Source organism: Triticum urartu, chromosome 2A (assembly GCF_056163025.1).
Source record: "Triticum urartu cultivar PI428250 chromosome 2A, HENAU_Tu73, whole genome shotgun sequence".
Taxonomy (NCBI): Eukaryota; Viridiplantae; Streptophyta; class Magnoliopsida; order Poales; family Poaceae; genus Triticum; species Triticum urartu.
The window spans coordinates 623,070,725-623,083,931 of record NC_141874.1 but is presented as its reverse complement, the minus strand read 5'-3'; the positions used below and the strand labels follow the sequence as shown (position 1 = coordinate 623,083,931).

Sequence of the window (13,207 nt, the reverse complement as noted above, 5' to 3'; positions counted from 1 at the left end):
ATCTCCATCATCTTGATCTATATCAATGTGTCGTCACGTGGTCGTCTCGCCAACAATTGCTCTTGCAACTATTGCTATCGCATAGCAATAAAGTAAAGCAATTATTGGGCGCTTGCATCTTATGCAATAAAGAGACAACCATAAGGATTTTGCCAGTTGCCGATAACTTCAACAAAACATGATCATCTCATACAACAACTTATATCTCATCACGTCTTGACCATATCACATCACAACATGCCCTGCAAAAACAAGTTAGACGTCCTCTACTTTGTTGTTGCAAGTTTTACGTGGCTGCTACGGGCTTAAGCAAGAACCAATATTACCTACGCATCAAAACCACAACGATAGTTTGTCAAGTTGGTGCTGTTTTAACCTTCGCAAGGACCGGGCGTAGCCACACTCGGTTCAACTAAAGTTGGAGAAACTGTCACCCGCTAGCCACCTTTGTGCAAAGCACGCCGGGAGAACAGGTCTCGCGTAAGCGTACGCGTAATGTCGGTCCGGGCCGCTTCATCCAACAATACCGCCGAACCAAAGTATGACATGCTGGTAAGCAGTATGACTTATATCGCCCACAACTCACTTGTGTTCTACTCGTGCATATAACATCAACACATAAAACCTAGGCTCGGATGCCACTGTTGGGGAACGTAGTAACTTCAAAAAATTTCCTACGCACACGCAAGATCATGTGATGCATAGCAACGAGGGGAGAGTGTGATCTACGTACCATGTAGATCGACAATGGAAGCATTTGGTTGATGTAGTCGTACGTCTTCACGATCCGACCGATCCAAGCACCGTTACTCCGGCACCTCCGAGTTCTTGGCACACGTTCAGCTCGATGACGATCCCCGGGCTCCGATCCAGCAAAGCGTCGGGGAGGAGTTCCGTCAGCACGGCGGCGTGGTGACGATCTTGATGTTCTACCGTCGCAGGGCTTCGCCTAAGCACCGCTACAATATGCCCGAGGTGGAATATGGTGGAGGGGGGCATCACACACGGCTAAGGAACGATCACGAAGATCAACTTGTGTGTCCATGGGGTGCCCCTTGCCTCAGTATATAAAGGATGGAGGAGGAGGAGGCCGGCCAAGGCTTGGTGCGGCCAGGATGTGGAGTCCTACTAGGAGTCCTAGTAGGAGTCCACCAAGAGGGGAGGAAGGGAGAAGGAAGTGGAGGAGAAGGAAAGGTGGCCGGCCCCCTTTTCCCTAGTCCAATTCGGACTAGAGGGGAGGGGGGGGGGGGCGCAGCAGCCCCTTGGCCCTTTCTCCTCTTCCAACTAAAGCCCATCAAGGCCCATTGCTTCTCCCGTAACTACCCGGTACTCCGAAAAATACCCGAATCACTCGGAACCTTTCCGATGTCCGAATATAGTCGTCCAATATATCGATCTTTACGTCTCGACCATTTCGAGACTCCTCGTCATGTCCCCGATCTCATCCGGGACTCCGAACTCCTTCGGTACATCAAAACTCATAAACTCATAATATAACTGTCATCGAAACCTTAAGCGTGCGGACCCTACGGTTCGAGAACAATGTAGACATGACCGAGACACGTCTCCGGTCAATAACCAATAGAGGGACCTGGATGCCCATATTGGCTCCTACATATTCTACGAAGATCTTTATCGATCAGACCGCATAACAACATACGTTGTTCCCTTTGTCATCGGTATGTTACTTGCCCGAGATTCGGTCGTCGGTATCCAATACCTAGTTCAATCTCATTACCGGCAAGTCTCTTTACTCATTCTGTAATACATCATCCCACAACTAACTCATTAGTTGCAATGCTTGCAAGACTTAAGTGATGTGCATTACCGAGAGGGCCCAGAGATACCTCTCCGATAATCGGAGTGACAAATCCTAATCTCGAAATACGCCAACCCAACATGTACCTTTGGAGACACCTGTAGAGCTCCTTTATAATCACCCAGTTACGTTGTGACGTTTGGTAGCACACAAAGTGTTCCTCCGGCACACGGGAGTTGCATAATCTCATAGTCATAGGAACATGTATAAGTCATGAAGAAAGCAATAGCAACATACTAAACGATCGGATGCTAAGCTAATGGAATGGGTCATGCCAATCAGATCATTCAACTAATGATGTGATCCCGTTAATCAAATAACAACTCTTTGTCCATGGTTAGGAAACATAACCATCTTTGATTAACGAGCTAGTCAAGTAGAGGCATACTAGTGACACTCTGTTTGTCTATGTATTCACACAAGTATTATGTTTCCGGTTAATACAATTCTAGCATGAATAATAAACATTTATCATGATATAAGAAAATAAATAATAACTTTATTATTGCCTCTAGGGCATATTTCCTTCAGTAGGTAACTAATTATCAATAGCAGATAACTAGACATCAATGATAGGCTAGTTTCATAGTATTGTAGGCAACTGGACATCAATGATAGCCAACTAAACATCCAGGATAGGCAACTGAGCAGCTATGTTAGCCAAGTTGTGATAATGTTAGCAAACTTCATTGATACACGTAGTGCAATGAAGTTGCTTATATGTAGCACTAAAGGTGCCTCATATTTTGTGTGAATTTCTCATTTTTTTTACACTAACCAACCTAATAGGTAGTCCTACTAGGAAAAAAATGAAGTTGCCTTCCTATAGCATTAAAGTTGTCTCCATCGGACCCAAAGTTGCCTCGAAAAAAAGTTCGACAAAACCTATCAATATGAGAGCTAGTTTTGAAGAACTCGTCACAAGAAATCCGGATGTGAAAACGAAACTGAATTTGGACGCTTCAATCAAAATTTACAGTTTTTTAAATTTTTTGAACACCCAAATAAATGAATGTGCGGACAAGATTCTTTTTTTTTGGATCACATTAGGCGCGTCGGCTGCTCCTTTCATATTTGGAAGAGCGCTCCTTCCCACCAGCGGGCGCTCGGGCGCCCGCTAGCCACGTCTTTTTTTTAATTACTGGCCCTAATGCATCAGTGCCACACTACTGTAGTCACACTTTCGCCACAGTTTTCTCGCATTAACAGATTATTAGGAAGGCGTTTACGAAAAGTTGCTTTCGTTAAGAAAAGCGTATCAAGTTCCATCACCAAAAGCGTATCCCGGAAGTACGCTTGCAAGTTGGAGAGGCGTGTTCCCGGGAGATAGGTCTCCCTCCTCTTTGTAGCCGCGGGGCCCGCGTGTCATCGTAACGACGGTCTCCGAGGCACTATCCGCGAAGTCCAAACCATCCGCCTCCGCCACCGCCGGCTGCACACTCGCCGAGCAGCCGCTCACCGATCGAGAGCATGCAGCCGCCGTGCCTGGGCGCGTGCGGGGGCAGCCCCGCCGTCCTGGGCGCCAGCGCCCACTGCCAGCGCCCCTCCACCTCTACCAGGGCTACCGTCCGGTGCGCCGCCCGGGGCGGGAGGGCGTCGTCCAGGGGGAAGGAGAACGTCTGGAGCGTAGACAACGAACGCGCCGCCGAGCAGAAGTCTCGGTCCCAAAAGAATCACCGCGGGCGGAGGCGCCCGGCCGGCCGCAGCAGGCCGCCCCCGCCGCCGGGGAGGAGGAAGGAGAATGACGCGGGCTCGAGGGTTCTGGTCTCCGGTGCCATGCTGGTGGAGGTCGAGACCGTGCTCCAGACCCAGGTACACCGATGTTATCCACTATCTAACTGTAGCTAGTTGGACTCTTATTTGTGCTATGGACAGGCGTGTGTAGTTTGGCCTGCAAATCCATTTTGGGGGTTATCCTGACGATTCTCCAATTTCATCCTGCAAAATCTTCCCAGTTATGCGGGTTGATAGGGATTATGAGTTCAATTTATCCATTTAACCAACGCCTGCTGCCAGTCCCTGCCTGCTGCAGAGTTGGACCAGCTAGTTTGTAGTCCACTGTGCAGTGTGCACCTCGCAAAGCATGTCACTCACTTGCGATGGGCTAGCTTCAGAAGTTCAGATAGTGGGATACCATGGAGAATGACTTGTGGCGAAGCAAACTTGCAATCAAATACTAGCAGTTACCAGGCCAGTAAATCCTATCCAGTTGATGTAATTTCTGATATATTGAGTATTGTCTTCTTTTATCTTAGGAATCTGTATTAAGGCCTTCCTGGGATACATTTGCGAGTAGCTTAAGTGGCGTATGGAAGGGTGTCGGAGCTGTGTTCTCACCAATCACAGCAGAGATGGAACCTGTTGGACTAGGAAGCAAACAGGAGTATCTTTATGATTGCTACACCCTTTCTCTCATTGAGAAGTCGTATGATAGTGGTCATGGAACCGAGATCCGAAGGAAGACAAATTGGGTGCAACTCAATCCTCACGGGGAAGCTGAGAAGCAGAGTGCCAGCGATGATGAATGGAATCATGGTAGCTCAAGTGGGACTGTTGATTTACCTGCACATGAATATTTTGATCTTAAAAAGAGCGATGTACTCGATGAAGATGTTATGATTGAAGAACCAGGGATTGTATTTTTTGAGGTAAGATTCTTTTCTCTTCACCCATTTTTTCTGCCCTTTTCTAATACTCCCAATGCTTTTTGAAACATCTTTTCTTGTTCAGCTCTTGAAAGTTGCAATAGATGATTGACCTTACTTACACTGTATATTTTATTTAGCCATAACTAACTGAACCAAAAATATGATTGCATTCCTCTTTACTGTTGTAATCTAGAAGTTATAACCACAGCCTATTTCCTGATGCTGAAAATAGAACGCTTAGATGGTGTTTTAGAAAAGGCAGTTAGTTGTGATGTTAAACCTTGAACCTCTCAGCAGGTTTGCTTCAGTAGCAGCACCTTATTAAGATGCTCATAGTGCCTGCTCACTTTTCAGAGTCTGTGGAAAATCATGAACCATGGTGGTCTTTTTTGGATATAGTTTGCATAGCTTAAGCTCTGTCCTTTTCTAAAGACGAGTTTAACTTGAACAGCTAGTTTGTATTCAAGCAAACTTTCTTTTCACAAACGAGCCACGCAAGAAAAACTGAAACAGATCCTAGGAGCTTCCAGACAATCTGTAGAGTTATCTCCTTAGCCTTACCCTACAACTATAAGGCAGATAATCTAGCTCAGAAAATACGTTTCCCCCATGTCAAACTAGCCATGCAGCTCCTGACCTTTCGTTCCTCCCCATGTAAGTTAAATATATTGTTGACATTAAGTATATCCATTACTGTTCAATCACATTTGTTCGCTGTGAGACTGGGTTATCATCTCCCCTAATTAAATTCAGTAATGTTACACATTTCCTGTTTTGTCGAATTATCGACTTATTCCTCTGGCCACTGCATTTTTCGTTTTCAGGATGGATCATACTCTAGAGGTCCACTCGATATCGAAATCGGTGAATATGATGAATCTAAATACTTCCTTTCACCAACGTATCAGTTTGAGCAAGTATGTTTTCTCTACTGAACTTTACTATCTGCCCCGAAAACTGAATTTCTGTTCAGTAAAATACTGCAATGTTGACTGAGAATTAGTCTTTTGCCTGATGCTTTCCTTTGAGATCTGTTTTTTTTTTTTTTTGCTTTTTACAAGTGGAACAAAACTAGACTCATGTGATAACTATTGCATAGACATGTGAATTGCTCTTATGAATCATACAGACGCTTAAACAGCAAACTCAACATTGATGCTGGTATACATGCTTTTGATGATGTGCTAGGGACTCCTCCTCTTTCTTTGTTTTGTAACAACAATCTGTGCCAGCTAGTATTATGGAATCATATTGCAGAGGTAACTACTAATCAACTAGTTTGTGTTCAAGAATATGATTATCATGTTGGCCTTTTGCTGGAGAGTCTGCTCCAACTGTTATGGGAATGAATTATTGAGGATCATGTATATGTATAAATATAATACATTTCATGTGTAACTGCCTTTAACTTTCTCCTTTCGACACTTTGTGTTGTCTGTGGGTTTGGATTTGTCAATCCATAACTGACAATGACATCGAGCTTTGTTTTAGAGTTTGGTCAAAGGATGCCACAAAAGACTGCGTATTGTGCATACCATTGAATTCAGTGAAGGAGGAGCGAATATACAAACTGTAAGGGTTGCTGTGTATGAAGAAAAATGGGCTAGCCCAGCAAATATCCATGTTGAAGAGTATGATTCCTGTTGCCCAGTACTACAAGTTTATCTGTTTTTCTGCTCATGACATATATCTTTATTGCTATTCAGCAATCATGACTCAGGAGGAAACTGTACAGATTGAACAATGATGAATTGGTTTACTAATAGTGTCAGATTGGTGCCATCAATCTAGAAAGGACACAGAATATCATAACACAGACTGTAGTTTGTTTGCGACGAATTAAAACAAGGCTAATTGAAAACTTGGTTTACTGCTGCTTGATTTCATCCTTTGAAGATGCTTTCTACTTTCACAGCATTGAAGACATTCTCATCTACAGCTTGAGCATGCTTTTTCCTCATGATCTGAACTGTCTTATATATCGGCCTCCTATAGTTTGGCAACATAACTTTCATGTCTCAGCAGCTATTCTTTCACGCACAAGAACCATCAGCCTTTTTGTAGATTAATGAACTAATTATGCTTGGTCTTCCTGAATAGCATGTTTTCTTTTTGCAGTAATACCCCTGTTGACGTCAGTCCTTTCTCTCAAAGAAAGCGGACAAAACCATCAGAACTGACAGGCCCCTGGAAAGTATATGAAGTCAGTGCAACACCAATTTTCAGCGAGAAAGTGAAAGAAATAGAGGGTGGAGCCGCCTTTGTATACTTGTGCATGGAGACCATGAAGAAGAGAAGCTTGCCAGAGAGCTCTGTTTTCTTCGGGGAGGAGGAGATGCTCGATATGCAAGACGTGACTATACTTTGGTTGCCTGGAGGCGTCACCGCCTATGTTGACGTAGATAAAGACAGTATACTCTGCATCGGAGTTAGTTGGTACTCGGAGGAAGGGATTAATCTGGTGATGGAGAGAGATTATGGAACCGATGGGAAGCTCAGGGAGGTTCGGACAAAAACTGAAATCAAGCGCAGGTGGAATCAACCACTCCCACCATAGCTCAAAGAAATCACTACGCCACTTTAAGCTTTCTGTTTGTAGTAACATCTGTTTCTGGATATTAGTATAGGAGCAATAATGTCTATGGATGTGTGAGTTCCAATAAAATAGTGCTCCAGTTGATGTACTCCATCATAGATCAGTTGTAAAACCTTTTGCCTCTGTTGAATGCGCAGGCTTCGGTTTCATCAGAAGGAAAAATGGGCTGAAAGAGAGCCCAGGAAGGCGACCTAGGCATTTGCTTGCCATGTGCATGGCCATATTTTATGCATAGAATAGCTCAATTTAGAATGGTTAATTTAGGCCACTTGCTCCACATTGTACTTTATCTAGATCTTGGCTTCTTGGGGGACAAGATTTATGACCATGGTCAGTGTTTGTGAGTATAAAATAGCCTGAACTACTGTGATGACAGATAAAGGTATAACCGTATACAAAAATGTTAGCCATCAGGCACTACCATGTTCAAGGTAACCCTTCTGATCATATCTGACTTCTTTTTTCTGATTTACTTCAGACTGTCGATATAATGTTTGCTTAGCTTGATCGCTGGAGAACAGGGGTGGACCTGGACCATGGTCATGACTGGTGGAGCAGATGTAGGAGGCCCAGCTTTGGAAGATGCAACCAAGGTACTTAAACCTTGAGAGAGACGATGAAGAACATTGCTACTTTTCCGTATAAAATTTGAAACCGTCGATCAATTTGATAAAGAAGAGATGCATATGGTTTCGTGATTAAAGATTGATGCTAGAAAGGTGGACTATAACAAAGGAGTACCATTCGCATTGCTTTATTTCGCATATCGCTAATGGGGAATCTAGTGCTTGCAGCAAAGAACACATGCTAAAAAGGAGCACGGCACGCTCGAAGTACTCCATGAACAGGCTGTTTGGCAGTACAAGCTAGATGTTCAAAGTTTACACAGTAGGAGGGAATTATCGTGTTGATGTGCGCTAACGCTTTACGTGCGCTCTACCCCATTCTAAACTGGTTATGCTCGCCGCCTAACTTCAAGCGCAAGGTAAGCGTTCTCGGCCACGGGATGATCGATGACCACCTTTTAATTTCTTGCCGTTACCTTTGCAAGTAGTTTAGCTTTTCCCCCCGTTACTTTTGCTAACTTGTATTCCCTTTGTCTGGAAATACTTGTCATTAAAATGGATAAAAGAAGATGTATCTAGAGAGTAGCTTGTTTTTCGAGGATAATTTTTGGTAGCTAGCTTTTGGTTTCCCTCTGAAGACATGGCGCTCCAGCTGTTCATTTCTTTTTAAAAAAAATCAGCAAGCTCGACTCCAAATAAATAAATAAATGAGCAAGCTAATTTGATTTCAATTTTCTGCAGACATACGGCCAATGGATGGAGCGAAAATGTAGCAGAAATTTGGGGTGTTTTGTGATAGCGGTTAGCGCTCTGTTTTTTTCTTCCTGTGGGCATGTGGGTTGTTTGTCAAAAGAAAAAACACACGAGGAAATTAATTTTGGTAGCGGGAATCATGGGCTAATTGCAGGGGGTTAACGGGTGGTCAGATCTGGCTAAAAACGGAAAGCAACGGGACACGAGCGCAACTATCCATCCATCCCCAGCGGACAAGGCGAGGCAGGGGCAGGCCGCCACCCCCGTCGGCATCCGCCCAGCCATCCAGAAGCGCCAAAGCTGCCAACGCCAACGCGACGGGAGATAAGAGGAGGAGAGAAGAGGCCGCCGCGGCGCCGAGCCCTCGTGTCGTCGTGCAGCCCCGCTCCCACCCGGCCACGCCCCCCACTTTCCCCCCCGTGATCCGCCCGTGGGATCTCCCGCCCGCCCGCCAGGATCAAGCCGCGGCCCGAGTCTGCCATGGGGATCCCTCGCTGATCGCGGCGCGTAGGCAGGCGGGCACCGCAGGAGGAGGAAGAGGGAGGAGGGAGGGGGACGGGGGAGGGCAGCGCCGCATGGAGCAGAATGGCGGCTCCTTCCTCGCCGTGCGCCGGCTCTCCGGCCACCACCACCCATCGCCGGGTACGTGGGGCACGTGGGTGCGTGCGTGCGTGAGGCCGCTCCGATCCCCCTTAGCTTGTTCAGGAAAGAGGCTGACGAACGTCCATGGGCGTTTTTTTTTCTTTTCCAGCGGATGTCGTGTCCGGGTCGACGGCGTGGATCGGGAGGGGATTCTCCTGCGTCTGCGTGCAGAGGAGGGACAGCGACACGCGCATTTCCTTCGATCTGACCCCCATTCAGGTGAACGGTGCTCGGTATTTGTTGAGGTAGTAATCACGCGATTGCTTTTCAAACATGAATGCAAAGGATAGCTGGAATCGCAGCGGGTGCAACCGTCGTGTTTCATTGTATTTGTGCTTAGATTACGACAGGATGTATACAATGGTCCAACAAATACTGCTCTCTGGAATTGGCATGTCACATGTGGTAGTCTTTAGGACTTTGAACTTAGAAGCTACCATTAAAGAAAAAAAATACTTAGAAGCTTCCTATGACAGTAATGGATTTTGTATTGCAGGAAGAGTGCCTACAAAGATTACAGAACCGGATTGAGGTGCCTTATGATAGTCAAAATAGAGAACATCAGGTATGATCCGTGGATGGTGTCTCCACCAATGTGTTTGATTGTCGGTTGTAGTGTGCTATTTCTGTATTTCAGACACCCCATATTGCTCTATTGTAAGATGAACACAGGGTATTCCTGTTAAAATCTCATGACAAGCTTTGTTCTCTGATTATAAGGCTGGCCAGTGTTGTCTGACATTGTATAGTGTGGTACCTAACAAAATGGCTGTGCTATCATGTTTGCTTTTATAGAACAGAGTAATATGATGTTCCCAGGGTATCAGGATTTACTGAATGTGTGTAACTCAGTAAATCAGTTTAGTTAGACTACTGTGCCCGTAGATTGTTCAAAGTAGGGGAAGTGATTTCTGGCATGAGTAAATTGACCAAAAATGATCCTGCAGCGCACCAGCACAAATCCTTGCTTATAATTTGTTCTCTGTTACTATTAATAGTTCATATTGATCTAGCAAACCTGAACATACATTTCAAATGCTACATTTGATAACCCATTCATCACACCTTTTGTTCATTAGGAAGCACTCAAAGCCCTTTGGCATGCTTCTTTTCCTGGGACTGAACTTCTAGGACTAGTATCAGATCAATGGAAGGAGATGGGATGGCAAGGGAAAGATCCATCCACAGATTTCAGGTATTGTTCCATTCCTTCATTCCCGCACATGCCCTTTACGAAATAAACAATTTATTAGTTAAATTTTGGATCCGGAATCATATATTGTGCTGGAATTACAGGGGTGGTGGCTTTATCTCTTTGGAGAATTTACTTTACTTCGCTAAGAACTATCCAGTGAGTACAAATCTCTTTACGTAAATGCTGGTTCAGATTCATCGCTGTTTCTCTCCAATTGCTAGGTTTCAATGATTTTCTTTTAGCTAGAGCAGGGAAGAATCTAAGGACTCATGCGATATACAGTTATACAAATCTATGCAGCTAGCAATGGAACCTTGTCTCCTTCGAAAATTGAACAGCTAATGATCCTTTGCTAATAACTGCAATGTATAATATTTATTATCGAACTATTAAGATAGGTAATGTTTATATTTTTGTATGTTTGACCTTTCATTCATCTCAATGAGGCACTTTCTGTGCAGAAATCCTTCGAGGAGCTCCTTTGTAAGCAAAATGGTGACAGAGCATTATGGGAATATCCATTTGCTGTAGCTGGAGTAAATATTACATTTATGCTCATTCAGATGCTTGATCTTCAAGCAGGTTTGTTCATTAAACTTTTCTGTGCTTCTTGATTAGTTGATGTATTTACTTCTATGTAACCTTCCCCTTGGGCAAATTTTCTAAACTGTGAGACTGGTTTTGCTGTTGCAAATATCAACAATGGCACAGTGACTAATACTGATTTCTTCTGCAGCTAAGCCAAGGTCTTTGATTGGAGCAGTGTTCCTAAATCTACTTATAGGTACAGTCTACTGTCACATTTGTGCAAAATTGAAATCTTACATGGCTACTATACGAACCTTTTGTCCCAGAATAATTGTACAGTACAGTAGTTTTATGCGGTAATCTACATCAATTGTAGGTAATTAATGACTGATTAAAGGTTCAGTGCTTGTTAACAAGGCAATATCCTTACTGCTGATCTTGTGGGCTCAGTTGAATGGCCTAACTTTGACTGTTCTCCATGCTTCAATGCACAGCGATTATAAGGGCAGTTGAAGACTTGGCCATAAGTAAATTTAATTTAATTCCATAACATGGAAATTAATATCCTTAATATTGGATGACATCATAGGTGTAATAAATAACACACCATCTTATTACGGGCGGCCTGCTCCTACTGTAACTGTAAGTGTACCCCTAGCTACTAACATCTAACCATTGTTCTTTTCTGCAGAAAACGATCGGGCTTTTGATATTCTTTACTGCATAACTTTTAAGCTGATGGATCGGAAATGGCTTGAAATGCACGCCACATATATGGATTTCAATGTATGCCTTTCTTCAGTATGCATTCTCCTTGTCACATTCTTCGTACAGAGTCCCTTCTTTTCTGACCAAATTGGTATACTCTCATTGCAGACTGTTATTAAATCCACACGACGCCAGCTTGAGAGAGAGCTATTACTTGAAGATATTCAGCAAATTGAGGACATGCCGTCATACAATTTTCTCGCCCGTTAGCAACTGAAGTCTTGCCTAACATCGCCACGTGTAGTAAAGTTCTTGATACATGCTTCTAATGAGTGGAATGTAGGAATCAGGGACTCGTGCTTGTGTGGTTTTTGCTATCGTGCTTAGGTACTCTGATATCCTGAGCGCATGTTTGGGTCTTCTTGGATCTGACCTCTAGAGTAACTGGCTACCTGAACAGCAGTTGGGCCATGCTAGTGCCTGTAGGATGTACTTTCGGAAACAACTTGTCCTGGCGCGGAGTCTTCGTGCTAGGAAATACCACGTAGTAAGTTCTGAAACTCCTCAGTACTCAAGACAGCTTTGTAGCCAAGTGCATAAATGATATTGGTGCACTCTCGTTTTGCACTAAATACACGTTTTGTGTGATTTATCCATGGATTGTACTGACATTGTCGAGTTGGTTCAGCCAAATAAGAGAGGTCGGCTAGACCAAACTTCAAAAATAAGAGGTCGGGTAGACCAAACTTGACGTGTTTAGGAGGAATTATGATAAGGTCTGTGTGCATACACAAGGAAAACGAAGCAGTCATGATCTAATAAAAGGTAGCCGACACTTTTTGATTGCAGACTTTGCAGATAATTTTTAAATCCAGTGGAAGCGTGAAGCTTGTCATTCAATATTTCAGAGCCTCCTCTTTTTTGGAAAAGGATCCAGCTCTGTTCTAAAAGTTCTCTAGAAGTATAAAACATCTCAAGCAACAAACATAATAAAAATTACATTGAGGCACACAGATCACCGAACGATCACTATTGCTACTAGAATGAGACGCTTGGAGCCGGCTTAGATTTTATTGTTGACAGTCGAGAAGCCTTTATGCACGTGCGTGACGTGTCCCTGAGGACTAGCGCTTTGGAGCCGCATTCGTCACTGCATCAGACACCAAATTTCGCTAGACGACGAGAAATCCTAACTTCATCGTCCCAAGGAGACGACATGAGTCTACCCGAAGCTCCGTCTACTACGTCTAGATGGACAAACTCAAGGATGATTGAAGCCTCGAAGACAATCTCCAAGAAGAAGCGTCGACATTCACCCGAGTGCTGCACCTACCGGACTAAAAAATCACTAACCTAAACTATTAGCTGAAGCGGAGGCACTAGGATTCCTCTCCTGTCATCGGTCGATGGAGTGGAAGACAGAGGAGAGGCGAATCCATTGGTCGATGGAGTGGCAGACAGAGGAGAGGCGAATCCTAGAGGGAAGAGTTTTAGAGCCTCTTTGATGCAAAGGATTTTCGTAGGAATTTTGAATAATTGAATAATATGATTTTCTTTCCTATGTAACCTAGTTGACTTGTACGTAGGGTTGAATACACAAAGAATAACAACAATTTTTTTAGTCCCAAACAAGTTGGAGTTGCCTAGAGTGATGTTGTAGAGTCCCAAAGAAGTTGGGGTAGGCTAGAATTGAAATGCGTAAGATCTCGTAACCTAGTCACATACCCACATGGTTAGTTTTTTTTCTTCTGA

At 44.0% G+C, this 13,207-nt stretch overlaps 2 protein-coding genes across 4 annotated transcripts; both read left to right on the top strand.

The window, feature by feature from the left end:
* The first annotated feature begins 3,167 nt into the window (after positions 1 to 3,167).
* Positions 3,168 to 7,212, top strand: LOC125539258 (dihydroorotate dehydrogenase (DUF3598)). The gene is made up of 5 exons (XM_048702669.2): positions 3,168 to 3,631; positions 4,075 to 4,467; positions 5,292 to 5,384; positions 5,959 to 6,098; positions 6,586 to 7,212. The coding sequence occupies exons 1-5, from the start codon at positions 3,290 to 3,292 to the stop codon at positions 7,022 to 7,024; spliced, it is 1,407 nt and encodes a 468-aa protein (XP_048558626.1). The 5' UTR covers positions 3,168 to 3,289; the 3' UTR covers positions 7,025 to 7,212.
* A 174-nt stretch (positions 7,213 to 7,386) lies between these two features.
* LOC125539259 (uncharacterized) lies at positions 7,387 to 12,124 on the top strand. Of its 3 annotated transcripts, none has more exons than XM_048702671.2 (11): positions 7,387 to 8,048; positions 8,371 to 8,430; positions 8,537 to 9,024; positions 9,134 to 9,243; positions 9,521 to 9,589; positions 10,104 to 10,219; positions 10,321 to 10,375; positions 10,681 to 10,801; positions 10,956 to 11,003; positions 11,439 to 11,533; positions 11,624 to 12,124. In XM_048702671.2, the coding sequence occupies exons 3-11, from the start codon at positions 8,958 to 8,960 to the stop codon at positions 11,723 to 11,725; spliced, it is 783 nt and encodes a 260-aa protein (XP_048558628.1). In that variant the 5' UTR covers positions 7,387 to 8,048; positions 8,371 to 8,430; positions 8,537 to 8,957; the 3' UTR covers positions 11,726 to 12,124. The 3 variants fall into 3 exon arrangements, with proteins under 3 accessions (XP_048558628.1, XP_048558627.1, XP_048558629.1); XM_048702670.2 differs by having other exon boundaries at positions 8,537 to 9,041; positions 9,134 to 9,269; XM_048702672.2 differs by lacking the exons at positions 7,387 to 8,048; positions 8,371 to 8,430 and having other exon boundaries at positions 8,894 to 9,024; positions 9,134 to 9,269.
* The last annotated feature ends 1,083 nt before the right edge of the window (positions 12,125 to 13,207 follow it).

What these genes read in the sequence shown, in the direction of transcription:
- LOC125539258 (XM_048702669.2), top strand. Translation starts at nt 3,290, where the DNA reads ATGCAGCCGCCGTGCCTGGGCGCGTGCGGGGGCAGCCCCGCCGTCCTG. An exon ending in CAGGGATTGTATTTTTTGAG is followed by an intron (nt 4,468 to 5,291) that starts GTAAGATTCTTT and finishes TTTCGTTTTCAG; the next exon opens with GATGGATCATACTCTAGAGG. An exon ending in GCAAATATCCATGTTGAAGA is followed by an intron (nt 6,099 to 6,585) that starts GTATGATTCCTG and finishes TTCTTTTTGCAG; the next exon opens with TAATACCCCTGTTGACGTCA.
- LOC125539259 (XM_048702670.2), top strand. Translation starts at nt 8,968, where the DNA reads ATGGCGGCTCCTTCCTCGCCGTGCGCCGGCTCTCCGGCCACCACCACC. An exon ending in GGTGCTCGGTATTTGTTGAG is followed by an intron (nt 9,270 to 9,520) that starts GTAGTAATCACG and finishes TTTGTATTGCAG; the next exon opens with GAAGAGTGCCTACAAAGATT. An exon ending in CCACATATATGGATTTCAAT is followed by an intron (nt 11,534 to 11,623) that starts GTATGCCTTTCT and finishes CTCTCATTGCAG; the next exon opens with ACTGTTATTAAATCCACACG.